This window comes from Exophiala bonariae (assembly GCF_035927105.1).
Source record: "Exophiala bonariae strain CCFEE 5792 chromosome Unknown scaffold_6, whole genome shotgun sequence".
NCBI classification, from domain to species: Eukaryota; Fungi; Ascomycota; class Eurotiomycetes; order Chaetothyriales; family Herpotrichiellaceae; genus Exophiala; species Exophiala bonariae.
In genome coordinates, this window is record NW_027042481.1 from 647,119 (window position 1) to 666,954 (window position 19,836).

Below are 19,836 nucleotides of genomic sequence, written 5' to 3' on the forward strand. Positions count from 1 at the left end.
ATTTGATTTCGAGACAGGTGGTAGAATGAAATCATCGGCTAATGGCATTGCAGACAACCTGGCCTGCAGATATTCATCCTCGCCTTTGAGCCAATGAGCTTGGCAATCAACATTCTGCAATTCTTGGAAGCCAAATCACGTGAGTCACTTGATATTGCTCACGTCATTTATTGAAAACGCTGCTCTTTCCTGAGGACTTAACTGAAACTTCGGTGGAGTGGAGTTCTCACCATTGTTACATGGAGTCCAGTATTCAGACCAAAGCCCATCATTGAAGCTTCAAGAATGTTGAGCCTCCAGTGGAGATTAGGACGGGAATCTCTTCATTCTTCGCCCAGAATCAACCGACGAAACACTTTCTCGGCTTCCTGTGGCTTCATACTCCCTCGATCCGGATGTCTAAACATCTGACCCATCAAAAATTGCAGCTTACCCATCTTTTTCCGTTCTCGGATGTCTTCCACATGTCTAGGATACTGTTCCATGATCTCTCGTGCAATCGTCTCATATTTTGAATCGGAGAGACTTTGGAAGTGCAACTTTTCCTCCACAATGATGTTTGGAACAGATCGCTCGTCGCCACTGTATTTCAATTTCAAGATAACTTTGGCAGAAGCCCCGGTTATCTTCCCGAGGCTGAACTGAGCCAAGATCGCAGCTAGCTGGCTTGCAGGTACTATGTCTTTTGACCATTGCTGATCATCTGAGGACAGAAGTGCTCCAAGCTCGTGAAGTACCCAGTTTGCGACAAGCTGCCCGACTGCATTCCGCGGAAGCGAGCTGTTGAGTGACTCGATAAGTTCTTGAACGACCTCCTGGAAGTATATCATTCTCTCGCCATCATCCAAAGCACAAAGTGTTCCCGCGTCATTGTTAGATAGACCATAATCAGACATAAGCATGCTGACAAGCTTTTCCGGTGATGGCGGGAGGGTTGTCTTCAGTCGATCGACGAGTGAATAGTGAATGTATAATGGTGGGAGATCAGGGTCAGGCATATAGCGATAGTCGACTTCCCCTTCCTTACCACGAAGTCTCCTAGTTTCTCGAGGGTGTGTAGCCGCCCAGCCACGGGTTTCCGCTTCGACAGTCCCGCCATTTTCAATCACATTGATTTGCCGGTCTCTTTCTGCCTTAATTGCCTCCTCGATCCCTTTGAATGTGCTGAGGTTCTTGATCTCTGTTCGCTGGCCCAGGCCTTCAATGCCTGAGTACGAAAAGTTGCCTTGCACATCTCCTTTGCGTCGCACAGATACGTTGACATCAGCACGAAGGCCACCCTCTTCCATCCCGGTTGTTACCGCATCTACTGCAAAGAGCAGTCCTTGCAACTTGCGGACGTATGCGGCGGCAGCTCTGGGAGAGTGAAGATCGGGCAAAGAAATAATCTCGATGAGAGCAAATCCAGAACGATTGAAGTCGATCAGAGTCGTCTCACTGTCTTGCTCCTGGGATCTTGCCGTATCCTGCTCTAATTGCACCTGCTTGATTCCCACCACAATCTCTTTATCATCTGGGAGATCGTCATCCGCATTGAGCTTGAGAAAGCCATCCTTTGCGAAAGGCTGATAGTACTGGGTGATCTGGTACCCGGCCGGTTGATCGTGATAAAAGTAGTGCTTGCGATCAAAGCTACTTGTTAACTGGATTTTGCAGTCGAGAGCAAGCGCAGCACGTAGTGCAGGGATGATCACGCCATGTTGCAGAACCGGTTGGCTACCAGGGACGGCAATATCGAAGGGCGCAAGCTGGGAGTTGGGGCTAGACGTCGAGGCGGTAGGAGCAGCTACAGAGCGTCAGTGAATGGCTGGTAGAGGCTGTGAGGGTACTGAATACATGAGAACAGTTTGCGAGAGGTGTTCAACTGGGCATGTACCTCAATTCCTACCGTCAATTCCCAGTCATCAAGCATGTCCGGACTTTGTCCAGAAGATGCAGATGCCCCTAGCCGAGCCGATCTCGCAGCATCTTTCAGCTCTTTCCTGAGGGGGGTGTGGTCTTTTTGATAGCAAGGTCTGCCAAAGTGCAAACTGCGCACTTTTGGGGCACAATGAGGAATGAGGCGATGATCATGGAGAGACCTTTGTGCAAGCCGCGAGCAAGAAACGCCCTGAAGAGCCCGTTCAATCCATCTTACGGGCATAGGCTAGTCGCTATAGCTGCCACAAGATCGGCAATCAGTAAAGAGTATCGGGACATCAATTGTGAAAGATGGCCTTATTTTCTGAGTGACAGTAAGAAAAAGACGCGACTCGACGAGTTTGGTGACAACCTATCGTGATCTCTTGCTTCACCGAAGCCCGGATAAACTACGGAAAATCGGGTTCTATCAGGGCCAAAGTTTAGACTCGACTCATTGCTCAACATCTCTACACCAAAATTCTGTCTATAGGATATTTTGTCAACAATCATTCGTTCGAGTAATGCAGAGGGGTTCAAAGACTATTGGTCCTTCAATCTGAATCTCCAATGTTGCAATGAGTCAGACTGTCCAACAGCCATCCTTCATTCTGTACCAACGAAAGAGGCTCGTGCCTTACCAGTGCTTGACAAACGCAAGCCACGGTTAATCGTTCTTCGTTTTCCTGAGAGTGATCTCAAGCATGATATTTCAATAATGGCTTGGCCTCGCTCGTCTGCTGCACTATCTGCATCGCTTTCATTTTCAAGGGCTTAACTACGAGTACTTTTTATTCAGCCAATTGGCGAAGTGCTGCAGCCGTTGAGAGATGGCCATTTCCATCACATGTGGTGCACTACTTGGTGCTGGGGCCGTATATCTGTCCTACTTATACTTGTCCCTCACCAGTCGTAATCCGGATGAGAGCTCCCTGGAGCAAGACCATCCCTTGCTGAAAGATCACTTGTCCATCCGCTCATACACGACCAAATATGCGACCTATCGTTCTATCAGAACATTCTATCATGCACATGTGCACGCAGAGAAGCTTCAGGCAATTGCAGATCTACCCCTTCTTGTCTTCATCCACGGGTTAGGAGGTTCACTGCCTCAATTTGCGCCTTTGCTCGGGAGTTTGGCAAATGTTGCGCCATGCTTTGCCATTGAGCTGCCCGGTCATGGCCATTCGGAATTCTCGCCAAAGGAATACGAGGCTTATACAATTGAAGCCTTTACTGAGTTGTGGAAAAACGCAATTCAGGACATATGCCGAGAACATGAGCATCAGAGGGTGGTCTTTGTGGCCCACAGCTTAGGTTGCTCAATTGCAGCGATGCTGTCGACAACCGAATCGTTCACAATTCCAATAGCAGGTATAGTCGACCTCTGCCCCAAAGCGACTCCTCCTTCGAAATCCGAAACAGTGAATGCGAGGAGGTTGTTGTCCCTGCCAGATGCAGTACTCGATTTGCTCCGTATCATGGACCGACGAGGTGGCATTGATTCTCGCAGTGTCAAAAGAATGGCAGGAGATGCGGCAGGAATAGACCTGAGACGAGCGCAACTCAATTACAACAAGGGCTTCAAAACTCCGGTGTGGAAACGCTCAACCATAGGGTGTTTACCTCGATATAGTGCTTCTGGCGAGGCTGAAGGTGGACTGCCAGGAAAAGACACCTGGGAGAAAATACAGGTGCCACTATTCCTGGTCGCCGGTGAGGCAGACACTGTCACCAAGCCGAAGGAAGTCGAGAAGATCATTGCATTCTTACAGAGTCGCAGTGTCGGTGACCACACAACTCTCATTGCCAACGAAGGACCTATCCCGTCCTCGGATGAATCATCATCACTCACACAGCCAGAGTCATCCGCAAATGAGCCACGAGCGGACGATCGCCAATTTGGAGTCACTCCATCGACGCGTGAGATGTCCACCCATAATTCAAACATCATAAAAACCGCGATTCTCCCTTCACCAGCCGCTCACGCGCTGATGTACGACCACTCTACATACCGGACCGTTGCCGGTCTCATCGAAGACTTTCTCGCCCGCTACGTCTCGCCACAACTGAGCCTCGGCTGGCAACTCCAACAATTGACCACGACGGGCAAATGGGACGTGAAGAACCTCGAAAAATGGAAGCGAGTCACTCCCGTCTCGGAGCTCATCGGCACCGGCGGCATCTTCCGCGCACTGAAGACGCTACGCGAACAGGACGAAGAGCACTCGCCTGGCGAGTTCCTCCAAAAATGGAGCGACAAAATCTACGCCGTCATCGACATCTCACACGACAGCCCCGTCTACGACACCAAAGCACTGGAGCGCGGCGGCGTCCAGTACCACAAGTTCCCCACCGTCTCCAAAGTCCCACCGACGCCCGTCGAGGTGCAGGATTTCATCGCCCTCGTGGACCGGCTGAGGATTGAGGAGGGTCACGACGGCAAAGCCATCGGCGTGCACTGCCACTATGGATACAATCGGACAGGGTTCTTCATCGCTTGTTATCTGATCGAGAAGCTAGGGTATCGACCTCAGGACGCCGTGGATGAATTTGCGCGCGCAAAACCCCCGGGCATTCGGCATGATCATTTCATAGATACTTTGTTCATGCGCTATCATGTAGGTTTGAAGAAGGCGCCTACTATGAATGGCGCTACATAACTCTGGGTCAGATGAGGTTAGGCGTTTTTTAAAATATTATCGAAAAACATGAAGCAGATGAACACGAAACACAGATCTGATACATTTCTAGACACTGTGATCTCTACTTTCCTCGCGTTGCGGTTTCATGGCTGTGCTCTTACTCCGCACCGTTCCTTGACCTGCTTATGTATGCTCAGCTGGTTGGCTACGTCTGAAACGATGCTATTGCTGCATTCTCCGCTGGCGGCGTGGTTATGCCGGTTGTTAGACTTGTACAACACGAGAGCCGAGGTTCATTTCTGGTCATGAATAGACTGTCATGCCGATAGCATACACTCGAGTGATCCTGGCCCTCAGCTGTATCCTGACACCACAGTCCCATCTTTCCATTCATCAAGAGCTCATCATGGTAACAACACGGTCATAACATGGTCACAACATCTTCAAATCCACAAAAGCCTTGACCACTGCCGCGTCAACTCTACTCAACCATTCGCGCTCAAACACCTCCAGACCACCCACTCTCTCCACCAGTCCTTTCAACCTAACCGCCACAAACTCACGGATATTCGTCGTGTAGATTGGATCCTTGTTGCTCAAAACCCTCTTCCGGCCATCCTCGGGGCTCGCATCCGGCCACTCGGGCATGTCAGTCGTTGGCTTGTTATGCCAAAGGTAATCGCCCATGCTCTCTTCAGATGCCTCTTCGCCCAGCTCCATCGCGAGATCGGTCCATGTGGTCAGGAACGACTGCAGATTCTCGAGCACGGGCTGTGGAAATGGTGGTGTATTAGCGTTAAGCAGGTTTGTGAAAGCTAGGATTTGGAGCTTCTTGCGGAGCACGTCCCCGATATTGTCGATTTGAGACAGCCATTCAGTCATTAGCCATGCAAAGGTCGGTGTGGAGGTGGATGAGACAACGTTGGTTGCGGAGACGGCCTGGATTGTTGCGTCTGGAGAAAGAAGAGCCATGCGCGACAGTAGAGTGAAGAGACTGGTTTCTCCTGGTCCAATTATGTCTGGTGGTCTTCGATTTGGGCGTGGGTCCTGGTGGTACTCGTATGCTTCTTTGAGGATTTCCATCACGGAGGCTAGGTATCCCGTATTGAGCATTGACGTGAGGAGATGGTTCGACGCTTCCTGAGCGGGAAGTGATTGTTGTGTTTCGGAAGCAATTGTGGCAACCAAATGTTCAAGAACGTGTGGTGCATGCGCCGAGTCTCTAGCTCGGCTGGATGCAAGCATTGTCAAAAGAGATTTCATGGATATCAGCAGTGGGTCGAGAAATTGCGAAGATAAGACCGTGGTAGGCGATAATATCGTGTATGATTCCACGATCTCGAATATTTGCCGCAAAAGCTCACTTCCTGTGTCCAACAAGGGGAGAATGGATCGGGACAGGGCTAAAAGGGCTTCTGATGGGGCTTCTGATGGGGTTTGCTGTAGGATTGCCGCCCATAAGTCAAGAGAGTCCTCTAAGAGATAGACAATAGCCTCGGACTCTGGCTGAATGGAGTCATGGATGATTGGAAGTACAGATGCATGGTAAGAAATACTCTTCTGTCCAAGACTGTTGACTATTGCTGTGATCATAGTCAAAATTGCTTGTTTCATAAGATGCTCCTCTCCGGATTCTGCCCAGAGTTGGGGAAGCATTGACATAATGCCTTGTGCATAAGGTTCAATATGTCCCTCCAATTTCGTGACAGCCACTCGAACTGTCTCTAGGAGAGCCATTTTGGTCTCAGAGAGCTCGGTCTTTGCGATCAGTGCCATCAGACTTGACAATAATGGGGTCGCGTAAGGTTGAAAGTCTGCGTAATTGAATTCAAAAGGATCGAGAACCATTCTCAATTGTCTGCCTGCTGTAACTTGTACTACCTGATCATTCAGTTGGTCATCGCTCGTAAGCAAATGTGTGAAAATCTGGTAGACTGCAACTCGGTCAAGAACCTCAGGTTTGATAGGAACCCATTGTCCAAGAAGAATTGCTGTTCGGCGACGAAGGAGATTATAGTTGGGCTGCACCATCTGTACTTCTGGTACCAGAGTCGCTCTCAGAAACGTATTGAAGTCGAGCACATCTTCGATGCAAGCTGCCGCGATACCAATCGCTGAATAGAGGCTGTCTTTCAGGAGGACGTTGTTACTTGATGTAGTGGCATACTGTTGAAATACATCCAGTAGTCGAGGGACCAGGAGTTCTTTGAAATTTATGACCAAGTCAAGAAATAATTTTTCAGCGCAAGATCGAATAGAAAACTCCCAGGCATCTGCGATCTCTTCTTCCCGCCGCTCCCATTCATCGGGTTCTTCTTCCCAATCTCGCAAATCTGCTGGTCGCAGGACAAAGTATTGGGTGACCAACAACTCCATGAGTCGAAGAACGAAATCATTCGTCAAGATGGTATTCTTGATGTGGTCTACCGCATTCTTCCTATCATCTTTGTCTTGTGGCGTCTGGTATTTGAACGTCTGGACGGGGTTGAAGACCATTTTCAGACATGCGCGAAACAGCAGAAGTGCTTTGAGGGCGAGCTTCTCCGTGGGTGATTCATCAAGCTGGTCGCCGCTGCGGTATTCATTCCAGTCGAAATTGCCATTCAGTGCAGACTTCGCATCAACTTGGCTGATTGTGTTCCACGAGTGATTGAGTATATCCATACAACCAAGCAGAACAAATGAAGCTGGGTGTTCGCGAGCCATGTTCAGGTAGAGTTTGGATAGTTGAAGAAGATGTTTCATAATGACAGTTTTGAGGTCAGGGGACGAAGTCTCATTATAGGAAAGCCAGAATGCATGTTGCTGGGTCTGGAGAAGTGTCCAGAATTGTCGAACATCCTCCTCGCGGTGTGGATTCTCGAACCCGACAACAAGCAATCGCCGGAGTGTCTTCAATGCGGAGTGGCTGTTTAGTGCACTACTAAGATCAAGCTGACCTTGGGGGGACTGCCATTTTGAAACCAGATTGACATAGAGGCTGCCAAGAACTTGCAGGAGTTCTGAAGATACTTGCTGGAGGCTCTTTTTGGTTCTCTGAAGTCTCCCCGAAGCAAGCTCTTTGATCACTTGTAGACTGATTGTCAAGATGTTTGACGTATAGATGGTTATGATGGACTCCTGGCTGGTAGCACGGAGATGTTGTATGATAACCGGAATAACGTCGGGCCAATCGTGAGGAAACTCATACCGAACAATCTTTGCCAGCATGAGAGCATTGTGAAGAGACAAACTTGCGACAGGTTCTTTGACGCCAGCATCGATGGTTCTGGATCTAATCTGTTCTTTCTCCGGTTTCCCCAGGGCATTAGGTGCGGTTTTTCGCCAATATTTGTCGATTCCATTCTTCAATTGAATGATTGCTTGAAACCGGACATCTTGATCCAGTGAAAGATCGGCGTAAACATCCTGAAGAAGTGCGTAGTAGCCTGGAGTTTTTTCCCAATTGCCTATCTGCTGAGTGGCAGCTTTCAGTGCTTGTGGAGTGGGAAATCCTCTGGAAGCATTTGCAAGGGTGGAGATGACGGATTCCCTGTTCAGTGGGTTGGTTTCTCCTTCCACTTCGATGGCGAAGGAAGGCATTTTTGGGAATAAAAACTAAAAGTTGGTGGTCACCATGGCTCATATAAAAGACAAGACAGAATTCAAGGAGTTTCAGACAAAAAGAAACGTAACATCACAAATGTTTGGCCCTCCTCCATCAAACATGGATAATGATCAGCTTGAAGGCTGAGACACTAGTTCAAGGTGTGAAACCCAAAGGTTTGGCGGTCCTTCAATGATTGGACATTGAGAAATTGTGACCGCCAAGAGAACTACGGCCACTGCTTACCTAAGGCAAGTTCTGCGCCTGCCGGTACCTCGGCTGCATTTCATCGATCACTTTTCGGATTGTTCAACACCTTCGACAAGTCTCGTCTATCTTCTTTCTAGAGCTGCCCTCTAGATACATGTCCTTCTGATCTCAGATTATGCCGTCGGAATGTCTCCTACCAGTTTCGCCGCTGCTCAAGAGCGAATCTTAGCCCAACAAGCCGCCAGACAGCAAGAAGCGCGATCCCTCCATCAGCAATCACTTATCACAGCACCAGGACGTACACCCTTGACGCGTCTCACACACTCATTACGTCCGGAGTTCTCCTCCTGGTGGACCACCTTACTCGATTCCGAAGGCACAAGACCTGCATTTCGTGTAGGCCAGGTGGATGCTGAACTACTTGATGAAGAGTTGCTCGGATTGTTCAAGACACAAGTCGGAGATGCGGTAAAATATTTGGGGCCTCATCTACAGGATGATTGGTCTCAAGAGATATTACTCGGACTTCGTTCCGTCCTGTTTAAGCTGTCGATATGGGACAACGATGCATCTTATGGTGCATCTTTGCAGAATCTACGATATGCCGATGCTCGTCAGAATGGACCCGGGTTGCCCAAACCCACAAAATGGCAAAAGTCGCTTTATGGCTTCATCACCATATTTGGTCGCTATGGATGGGACAAGTGGGAAGACTGGCTGATAGATCAAGAACGTGGTTACACGGCTCCTTCGGACACCGTTCAGCATCTTATGCGATTGACCTCTTTCTTCTCCACCACTCATTCGATTGCCGCTTTCATTTCCTTCCTCATTTTCTTGGTCAATGGTCGCTACAAAACTCTCACAGACCGTCTTCTCCGACTGAGACTTGTCTCACCATCGAATCAGGTCAGCCGCGAGGTATCTTTTGAATACCTGAATCGCCAGTTAGTCTGGCATGCCTTTACTGAATTTCTGCTATTTCTCCTTCCGCTGGTTGGGATCAGCAGGTGGAGACGATGGCTGTCGAGGGCATGGAAGCGGACCAAGGCAGCAATGAGGTCAGAAGCCACCGATGATGATGATAATATTGTCAAGAGTGGTCCACTTTCCTTTCTACCAGAAAGGACATGTGCCATATGCTATCAGGAGCAGAACCCCACATCGACGTCGGAAGCAGAAATACTCGGCGCAAATGCTGGAGCAGGTGGCGGTGTTATAGGTTCAGCTACGACAGATGTTGTCAATCCTTACGAGACAATTCCGTGTAAATGTATCTATTGCTTTACCTGCATTGCCACCAAGATCGAAGCTGAAGAAGGTGGAGGGTGGTCATGCTTGAGGTGTGGGCAAATCATCTACAAGTGCCGTCCCTGGGATGGCGATATCCTGGCTGAGAAGAAGTCTAGCACCAAGCCAGGAAAGTCCGTTGGCTTTTCTGTGGCAAGTGAAGAGGTTCCTAAAGCGCAGGATCAGTTCACACCGGACGAGACACTCGACTCAACGGATTCTATGCTCACCTCCAGTCAATGGTCAATGGCAGAGGATAACACGAGTGAAACCTCGGAAGGTTGATATCCAGCCACAAGATGGAGTCAATCATCGCCAACCACATCTGATCGCAATGAAAGTGACCGCGCCACGACCAAGGCCATACCTTTTGAGGGTCTGGTAATCCTCGGTCGCAGAGTGAACGGCAGGTCCGAGCACTGAATGATTCCCTCACCTTGGATGGTTTGTTGTACTCAATTCTGTGAGATGATTATATCAACAACCTGCTGCTAAGCATATCCACCACACGGCCTCCCAGATTGAATATCAGACTAGAAAAAATTCGGGCTCATTGTGATACAATGGTCAATAACATGGCCATACCTGAACGAGGTCCACCACCAGATACGTGGCAGAAACAACTAAAACCGATCAAGTATAAGCCTTGCCACGACTGACCAGATTCTCAAACGTTTCCTTGTCGTGCCCTGGGATCACCTGGCCTTTCGTCGTTCTCTCCAATTGCTTCAAGCGTTGTGTACTCCTGAACCACGCCGGATGATCTCTAGCCAACCAACCCTGCGGGATGCCATCACGCCACTGCGGACGACCTGTTAGCTTTCTATCCTTTTCTCGGGATGTCACAACAATTGCAGCTTACATTTTCGATGACGTGGCAATGGTCACTAATAAACAAGAATGTACCACTGTCAGGCATGTTGATTTGCATACCAATCAATCCTGGTCACCTATCAGCTTGCTTCTTGATATCGAGGGGCCTGCTTACCATCTGTATGGCCGGGAAGATGATGAAGTGTTATGCCCTGGCAAAAGTCGAAGGTTTGCTCATCAAACGTTTTCCAGTTACTCCATGATGTTAGTATAGTATGCGTTGCTGGGAACTATACACTCACAAACTCAACTTGAGATAGTGCTCAAGATAAACACCAACATCTGCACCTGTGGCTACAGACCAGAAAGCAGATCTCAACTCCTTATCATGAACCCAGACTTCGACATCTTTCCGGTCCAGGAACATGTCTAGCCCGCCTGCGTGGTCAAGATGCAAATGACCAATGATGATCTTCTTGATATCTTCAAGTTTATTCCCTGTCGCCTCTACCGCTGCTTTTAATTCGTGCTGCGGCTCGTAACGGATGCGTGAGAACACGTCGGCGACTTGAGGTCCCCAGACCTCGGGGTAATCTTTTCCACATCCGGTTTCCCACAGAATGAGACCTTCATGTGGATGTTCAATCAATATACAGTACATGGGAAGTTCTCGACGTTTGTTGACGAAAGATTTGCCCTCGGTGCTTTTCAAGCTGGTGTTTCCGCCGCGAATCACAAACGCCTCATCACATTCTAGCCATCCAACCTCTAGGACATGGAACTTCGTTCCCTTGGGACAGACATTGGAGATATGATTCGGCACTGCCCCACGTTCGAGTTGCCCCTGGATTCCAGCCATTTTATTGTCTCAAGCGATGAATTTGTAGCTATATTTACTCTGATGTGAGCTGGTGAATTATGTGTCTGGTCGAGAAGATGTGGTAGCACTGATCCCAAGACCTTGAGGGGCTCTTATTATGCATCCTCTGAGGTGTCCCCGCATTTGCGAAAGCAACATCAGCTCAAGAGATGCCGCCTCAATGACGATTGGTGATCTCACGTGGATTGGGCCTCCTCCGTTCAGAACTGATTTGTGTTCGACTTTTTGGAGATCGAGATAGCCTAGTGGAGAAACACTGGAGCGGAGATGTCGCGGCGCCCCAAAGGCGCGCCACCTCTCGTGAAGGGGCCTCGAAGGAAGGATGCTCTCGGAGAGCAAGCGCCCCCCAAAGCTACACAGCTCACTTTAGGTAGTAGCTTCAGTCTCTTCGACGTATCAACATCCCGTAATCCGACAGAAGCTCCCCTCGCACAATCGCACAAAAGGGAACAGAATGCGGGGAAATAGCAAAGTGCGTCTCACATCTGCCTTCGATGTCAGTGGTTTCGCGACGATGTCACACCGCGAGATTCCTATTGGATGGAGCCACACGGTGCCGCATCTCGAAAAGCATGAGATCGAACACTAATTCGTCATTCTCGAACTCTCTTGGGAGCCTCTTTTCGGATACCGCTTGAGGACATGTTGACGCCTCAATTGCCGAACAACATAATTGCACATCAGACTCGCGGGTCAATAATGATCCTACGGAACCGGAATTGTGGACTCTGTGAAGTTAGCCACTGAGGCAAAGATCGAGGCAGGCCGCCACTTCGACATTTATTATTATTCACAAGCTCCCAGGTGCTGGCCCCACCCAACACTATGGAAGTTGGATTTTGCACTTGTTGTGATATTTGGTGGAAATACTCGATTTTTGATGGAAGAGTCTAGAGGGCGGCATGTTTTGTTACATTCGAGCTTCGGCTATCTAAACGCAGGTATTAATGTGTTAGAATTCGTGCACCACGAAAACGGCAGTGTGTATCTTAGTCAATAATACTCACCCTGTGTCCGATCCGGTTCGGTTAGAGCGTCACACCTTCTTGACCGGAACTTGTGTATACTATATTATAGTAAATCTGATCTTGTGTGATAGCTCCGTAGATACATAGCTCTCTCGGTGCGTGCAAAGGAGCTCTTCTACCTACTATTGAGCAGCCTGTGTTATGTAATCGTCGAGCACGGCAGAGGACAGCAGAGGACAGCGCCAAAAATTTAGGTTTGTCAATCTGAGGGTGCTGTCATGACCTTAGTTAGTGCCGCTACATAGATGAATAGCTCAAAGTGTCGGTTTTAGACATCATCCACTTGCTGTGTTTTATGCCTAATATCTGCTGTAACTCCGACTCCACCGGAGGCTTAATGTCAATCTGCATCTATTGTGCGTAAACACGCATCTGTATCACAATTGCTTGCGGATCGACATTCCCCTTTTTCAAAAACGTCGTATCAGATGGCGAAGAAGCAGCTAGCCCGAATTTCTGCATGGCCAAAAAGCATGTGGGCTGTGAGCTGGAACGGGGTTTCGACTTGGAAAAACTCATATGTTGGTCCAAATACCCATTATCCATACATAAGCTCACGTTTCTCTATATAAATAAAATCCCTTCTCAGTTGACAAGTAATAGACAGCGGGTTTAGGTGCTGATGTTGTCCAAGGTGAAGTGGACTTGTGCTATCGGAAATTGAGCTGGAACTCGGGTTTGCCTCGCGTACAGTCCGAAACCCTCAACCTCTTGTGGTGGGAGACCAGGATAGGATACATGAAGGTGCCGAGTCCGGGATATCTTGACGCAATTGATGATCATGATGGTATAGTACTGTAGTTATCAGGTAGAGAAATATAGCTTGTATACATAAAAGTGGCCATGACTCGTAGGACACGTCCACACAAGAAAAATTGAAAAGGACGCGCTGGCATCATAAATGTTGTACTTTCAAGGGAGCCGAGTGAGGTTCGCAAGTCACTGCAACCAGCTGGTCTTGGACCTGCCATCATCACTGACCTGTCGTCCATGCGACGATCTCTTGCTCATTCGTTTGCCCATCGGCGTCGCGACACCAATCTCTCGTTCATCCACGTGTTGTCTCTGCTTCATCATTTTAACTTCGTCACCGTAATAATGTTCATCGACGGTCGATTGGGCACCACCTTTTTGACTCTCCAGATCGGTCGTCTCAACACTGGATCCCCTGTCGAACGCACTGCCGCCTGCTGCCGACCATCCGAAGTCTTTCTGGACGACAATCTGTCCGTCCTTGAGGGCTTTCACGTCGGTGGCTCTGTCATGGAGAGGGATTGAGTCTGATTCCTTGCCAGATCTGGACGCGAATGATTGTTTGTTTCCCGAGCCGCCTTGAATTCTGCCAGAATGTCTTCCGCCAGAGTATCCTCCGCCTCCATAGGCGTATATGGCCCCGGTGAACTTCGAAATTTGTTTTCCAAGAAAACTTTTGAGAGGTGGGAGACAGCCGATTATCACCGAGACTGTGCTCTCAACGAGACCCCATACAGCCAGGCCGACTGGGTCCGCACGCTCAGTTCCGATGATCTGTGTGAGCCGAACGATGGCGACGGCAATAATTGCCAATCCGAGACAGAAAACGACGCCGAGGCCGACTTTTTGAGGACGAGATACTTGGAGGTCACGCAGGAGACGTAAAGGTAGCATCATGATGGCGAGATCTGATATGATGTCGACAGCGGTGGAATAGGAGATACTGATATTGCCACCTTTGACGTCGATGGGCTTCGTACATTGGCCTATTCATAATTCAGTAAAAGTCTCCATCCCTAAATCAAGTAAACTGACCAAATTGAAAATATGTGCTTGGTGGATGGCATGTCCATGCAGATGCAATCCAACAGCCAATGTATGACCCAATACAGAACACAACGACTCCCCACCAAATTCTTCGATAGCGAGGCAGACCCTCAAATAGTCTCCAAAACAGTGCGAGCAGACTAGCCTTGATACACCATAGCACAGTCCACATCAGCCCGATGATCGGAAATTCATAACGCACGTATATGTTTCCTTGGATGATTAGTTCTTCGGATACTGGTAGACGCCCTGCCGAAACTTCCATGACATAGTAGAGCGAATGTGTTTGAAGATGTTGTAGGACTGCATTAACCAGTAGGACAGCAAAAGCTGTAACCACCCAATAGTCATCGGCAAAAAAGTGACCAGCCTCGCGGTATCGAGCGAATAGTCGTAATGAGACGAAAAGACCTGCGGTCGCAACACCCGCCCAGGCGACCGCGCGGAGACCTGGTTCATGTAGATTCCGGGCTGCACCAACCAGAGGAGGCAGAGCAGTTGTTTCTGTTCCGTTGGCCGACATGTTGAAGGAGTTTTTTGAGATAGTGATGCAAACGATCGGAGGTTTGATGTTTTTCGTTCCTGAAGTCTATCACCAGTCCTCCTATACCATTCTGAGATCCGTCCTCAATGCAGAGTAAGGAGGCAGATAGACACAGAGGTTACCAAGACAGGATATGAGTCGCAATTAATCCATTAGCCAAAAATCAGTATGGTAAGGGTCTATGAATTCATAAGGGGTTGTCTACAACCGAGATGGACTGATTCCCTGGACATGCAGGACGACCATGTGAGAAACAAGTATTCAAACCCCCATGAAGGATAGACAGACTTTGTTGGAGCTCCTCCAGGCGAACATGGTAATGGTTCCTAGAGAACTCTAGGTGCATGGACTAACTTAGTCAGGACCAAGTGCACTGAAAGCATGTTGGCGAGGTAAGTCGTAACATCCAGGACCGGACTATTCCTTCCTAGTCACCTCACCATACGAGAATTAGCTCGGCGAAAATTCAGATACCTCTTCGCTATCGTGCTGTCGCACGGAGGCCCGGATCACTCCGATCTCTGGTTTCTGAAAGATCCGCTCAAACGTGGTGCGAGCAACAGTGCCGAATCCCTTGGGATTCAGTTCATCATGAGGAGCTTCATGGATTCGCCCCTACCGACTTCATATTAAGACAATACGTCAAAAATAGGTTGGAAACTCCATCTGCCACACAAATTATGTTAGCACGATTATCAGCACCCAGTTCCATTGTGCCTCAGAAAGAGTCTCTCATGGACCGTGCTATAAAACATTAGTAGGGAGGTCAGGTGGAGCCGCATGTAAGACAACAGCATTGTCCTTTGCAGGGAGCACAATTTGCATAGCATGGCCGTGCGGTTTCAAGAGATTTACCCTGCTCATCCTGACAAGGGTCTCTGCATTGGGCTACAAGAATGGTTAGTATTTAGTGGCGTTTTTTCAGGCTCCGGCAACTTGAAGGAAAACAGTGTTGCTTGACCTTAGCGTGGGAGAATCACAGCAAAACACCGAGAATTTGCTCTGTTTCCGGCGTGCTGCAAACTACGGTAAACGCACATGGGTTTGTAATAGAAATTTGCGTACACTTTGCTGGATTGCAAAGCACATTACGTCTGCCAGGTTGGTGAGCGTGTAATGTGAAAATTTAGCTGAGGGTTGATGTATTTCGTGATGTACAAGTAACGCAAGGCAATCTAGCAGGACCCCATCCCCCCAGAACGACAAATTGGTGAAACATCACATATCCGAAGTTCATGATCTACCATTTTGAGTCTGCATGCCATACCAAAACCCAGAGACGGCATGAATGTTTTGCCAAGTTTTCCAATTGGCAAGGATACCATAGTGTCCGAGATATGATGGCGTGGTTCCTCGAACAAGTCTCAAGTCGAAAACGGGGAGGGAAGCTATCAAAGTCGTTAGAGGAGCCTGGGATCCTTCTGGTCGGTCCACTTACTGCCGAGTGAATGATCGACTACAGTTGGCTCTCGGTATCTCGTGGAAAAAAAGCCATGAATACTTCGTAAGAGTCTTGGGCATCGGGGAATGTTCCCAACCCAGCGCACAGGTCGTTGAGGACTGGCTACTCGCCGGAACCGAGAGTCTAGCCGAGGTGGACCGTCCAGTGGTTTTGAACTAGCAGTTCGGTGGGCGTCCAGGAACAAGCAAGCCAAAAGTTAAATTCGTGCTAAAGGCTTTGAATCGGACGCCTGATGGAACGTGGCGGTGCCGATCACTGCGGGATCGGTGCGGCGGAGATGAGTCTACTTCAACGGCTATCCAGGGTATACAGAGAGATGCCGGTGGGAGTACAGGGCACCCCACCCCGTACGGATATGAGCTCAAGGTCTGGCTCGTGAATTTGGTACATAACTCGTATTCTGTCGCACTTAGGAAGTACGAATATGAAATTGAGGCAAGAGGTGCCGACTTCTTTCCAGGATGTTCCCCCGGGAGTTGGAAATTTGATGATCAACAAGCTGCTTATGCCCCTCGCCCTTGCACTTTATACCCTGTCTCGCGCCTGCGACTACCGGCTAGTTCTAAGTTTAGGAAACATTCCCTGGGACGGAAGTCGCAGTACCTGCATTCCCACGGGCAAAGCCACTTGTCATTGAACGGAAGTTGCCCAGAGAAAATGAAGGGGTCGTGGCACCCAAGGGGCAAGCAGGGACTTCCACGTAACGGCCCTTCCCTGTCAATCACCCTCCACTTTCAAACCTTCACGAGGATCCTGAACTGAGTACCTCGTACTCGATAGTACTACTACTGTAGCACTGACGATCATACTGTGCGGAGTAGTCTTGGAATGGCGTTGAAGATCGGAAGACTTGCGCACTTTCGACACGGCGGTTGACATGAAACAACTTCTTCTTTTGGATGAGTAGTCAAATCCTTGAGGACCTAAGGGGACCAGGATATAAGATGCATCAATTAAAAATATATAATATCTATGAGTATTTGAAATATGCACGCTAACAAATGGACCATCAATGATTCGTTTCCAGCTAAGAAGAGTTCACTTTGCACAGTCTTCTTGAGGAATCCTCACCCCACGCATCACTACCGACGCAAGTTGGGCAGAAGAACACAGAGACGGGATCATACTTCTGCTTGATCGACAGAAGCTTGTTGTAGTTACTTCCGTAGAAGTCGACCTTCCAGTCAGGATCATGTCTATCAGCTTCGTTCATGTACGCTCCGGTATTGGGTGCCAGGGCTTTCATCGCTGCGACCTTGACAAAGGTGATATCGTCCTCGATCTGGTCGACGACCGATTGAGGAGTTCCAAGAGGGTAGCCTCGTGCGACGATGTTGCTGAAGTATGATGTTCTCCAGGCCGGGAGCAGGCCAGAGTTTGGATCAGACTTGTCTTTGAAAACCTGTCCACCACCCACAATTTCGAAGCTGTTGAACGTGAACTGACCAGGAGTCCCTGCAATGACGCCAATCATGTTTCGTAGGGCAGAGAAGCTCTTGGTGAGCGACGTTCGGTCGAAAAGGCGGGATCCGAGAGTTGCGGGGGTGCCAACAGCAGGCTCAACTCCAGACTCAGTTGAGTAGAACGACCAATAGTCAGCATAAGAAACATATGTCTCGGAAATGAAAACACTGCTATTGTAAGCGGCCAACTTGGCCCTTGTTGCGTCAAAAGCAGCACGAGCTTGTTGTTCCGTCTTGCCAAACATATAAATACCGTGGACGTAGCCAGCAGTGAAAGTTGCAAATAGTGGTGTCGGGCTGTTGATGGACCATTGGCCATAGCCTGCATATCCAGCATCGTTCAGGTCAGGGTAAGCACCTGTTACAATTGCAATTGTGTCTAACAACCCGGAGGTGTTGGCCGTAAGAGCACCAAGTAACAGATGTTGAACAACAATGGCTGAGTTCGGGTGAGCCTTGACAGTGGTGGAGATCACGACACCATAGGTACCGCCACCTCCGCCACGGAGAGCGAAGAAAATGTCGCTATTTTGGCATGCGTTCGCAGTAATCGTGAGTCCACTTGAGAGAACGACATCCAATTCGAGAACTTGGTCGGCTCCGAGACCAAATTGTCTGGAAGCAGGTCCATGGCCGCCTCCTTGCATCCAGCCACCGATGGCTCCAACGCTGGGTGTACCCCCACCGACAACAATGACATTGTTTGCCTTTGCGACAGAGTACACATCACCCCAAGCGTAAGCACCGGCGATTTTGATGGCGCTGCCGGTCCAGCCGCTCTTTGTGCATGCGGTGGAAGACTTGAAAGTCTTTTGGAAAGTGATCCCTTTGCGAAGATGACGAATCCACACTTCCAGACCAAGCGCTCCTTCAGACCGTCCAAGGAGATCGTGGCCAGTGTTCTTGACAACCAGGCGAATGTTGAATAGTCTTGCGAAGGCAACGCCCACAGCTACATGCCAGGGCTCAGTAGCATCAATGGCGTAGGACGGGCTCACACCAAGTGTGCATGAGCCTGGTTTTTCGCCTGCAGCTACGTTCACAGGAGGACAAGTGACGTTGGTTGGGTAAGAAAGTCCGACAGGCTGTTCTGCTTGGAATGTGGCGTCCTCCCAGCTCGCGTCGACTTGAGCACACCTCGCGGCATTCTGATCTGGACCAGGATAACATGAGATAGCGACGGGTTTTGTTTTAATGACCCGTCCTCCTGTGGTGACATTGAAAATTTTCCAAATAGTATCGGATGGAAAGCAACTGTCGCCAGGAGCACATTTGCAGACCTTCTTGGGGACGAAGGTGCTGGCAGCAGCAATCAAAGAATCGCTGGAAGCAACAACATCGGTCGAGACTGTTACTGAGTCCGTCGTTGAGTCTGTACTCGACGCTGTGTCGGCATATACTGGAGAAAGTGCTGCCGCAAAGAGCAGCGCAGTAGAAAAAAGCGAAGACAACATGTTGATTACCCTGCCAGGAATGATAAAGGAATGACGCTGGAAGTGGGCGACTCAGTCAAACAAAGAATGAAGGAAGACTTACCAAGAGCTTGCCATGTGGCGAACGGGCTTTTTGTATCTCCATGAATATGCATCGAGGAGCACGTAAATGGACTTCGATGATGGGTACACTTTCCACAAACCCTGCAAAGGGACGACTATTGATTGTAGTAGGGAGTAGCTTGCCTGACGGATCAAACACTACAACGTGGCAATGCTGTATTTAGCTCGTACCAGTGCAAGATTGACCTCGCAGTTGATCGGCAGAGTACAGCCCGAGGCTGGACTTGCGCCGAGGAGGGAATAGAGTACGGTGTTGAGCCAGAACCTAGCGGCCCAGAACAAAATGTGACCATAACAAGGACCGATATTGGAGCAATGGGGCCAATCAATGACTGATGGAGACGATAATGAAGTTGAACTCTGCCGAGAATGAACGGCGGATTGAATTGTGCTGAGACGGATGCCTCATAAATCCGGGGACTAACTTTGCGCCGTTGATGAAGGTGGACTGTGGTCAGTGCGAGCGAGATGGGACGCAATCCTGTTCAACGACAGGATTGTGTGGCAGTGCGTATTCTCCGCCCGAAGGTTGATAAGGGTTAGTCTGAGATTTCTGGAAGGACAATTGCGACAAGGGTGGTCAAATTGGAATGGAGCCCTGATCCCTGTCGGGAGAGAACTGGTGCATGATGTCCCCAAATCGCTACAACCACCAGCTTC

General features: G+C 49.2%; 7 protein-coding genes across 7 annotated transcripts; 2 read left to right on the top strand and 5 right to left on the bottom strand.

Moving 5' to 3' along the window:
* Positions 1-323: 323 nt before the first annotated feature.
* LTR84_011686 (uncharacterized protein) lies at positions 324-1,912 on the bottom strand (the record flags this gene model as incomplete). The annotated part of the gene is made up of 2 exons (XM_064855214.1): positions 324-1,786; positions 1,837-1,912. The coding sequence occupies 2 exons, from the start codon at positions 1,910-1,912 to the stop codon at positions 324-326; spliced, it is 1,539 nt and encodes a 512-aa protein (XP_064708803.1).
* An 817-nt stretch (positions 1,913-2,729) lies between these two features.
* Positions 2,730-4,562, top strand: LTR84_011687 (uncharacterized protein; the record flags this gene model as incomplete). Its single annotated transcript, XM_064855215.1, has 1 exon — positions 2,730-4,562. The coding sequence occupies one exon, from the start codon at positions 2,730-2,732 to the stop codon at positions 4,560-4,562; it is 1,833 nt and encodes a 610-aa protein (XP_064708804.1).
* Positions 4,563-4,976: 414 nt separating this feature from the next.
* LTR84_011688 (uncharacterized protein) lies at positions 4,977-8,126 on the bottom strand (the record flags this gene model as incomplete). The annotated part of the gene is made up of 1 exon (XM_064855216.1): positions 4,977-8,126. One exon carries the CDS (start codon positions 8,124-8,126, stop codon positions 4,977-4,979), a length of 3,150 nt encoding a protein of 1,049 aa, XP_064708805.1.
* Positions 8,127-8,526: 400 nt separating this feature from the next.
* LTR84_011689 (uncharacterized protein) lies at positions 8,527-9,915 on the top strand (the record flags this gene model as incomplete). The annotated part of the gene is made up of 1 exon (XM_064855217.1): positions 8,527-9,915. One exon carries the CDS (start codon positions 8,527-8,529, stop codon positions 9,913-9,915), a length of 1,389 nt encoding a protein of 462 aa, XP_064708806.1.
* An 826-nt stretch (positions 9,916-10,741) lies between these two features.
* LTR84_011690 (uncharacterized protein) lies at positions 10,742-11,302 on the bottom strand (the record flags this gene model as incomplete). The annotated part of the gene is made up of 1 exon (XM_064855218.1): positions 10,742-11,302. The coding sequence occupies one exon, from the start codon at positions 11,300-11,302 to the stop codon at positions 10,742-10,744; it is 561 nt and encodes a 186-aa protein (XP_064708807.1).
* Positions 11,303-13,290: 1,988 nt separating this feature from the next.
* On the bottom strand, positions 13,291-14,674 carry LTR84_011691 (uncharacterized protein; the record flags this gene model as incomplete). Its single annotated transcript, XM_064855219.1, has 2 exons — positions 13,291-14,090; positions 14,140-14,674. 2 exons carry the CDS (start codon positions 14,672-14,674, stop codon positions 13,291-13,293), a joined length of 1,335 nt encoding a protein of 444 aa, XP_064708808.1.
* Positions 14,675-17,184: 2,510 nt separating this feature from the next.
* On the bottom strand, positions 17,185-19,074 carry LTR84_011692 (uncharacterized protein; the record flags this gene model as incomplete). The annotated part of the gene is made up of 1 exon (XM_064855220.1): positions 17,185-19,074. One exon carries the CDS (start codon positions 19,072-19,074, stop codon positions 17,185-17,187), a length of 1,890 nt encoding a protein of 629 aa, XP_064708809.1.
* Between the last annotated feature and the right edge of the window lie 762 nt (positions 19,075-19,836).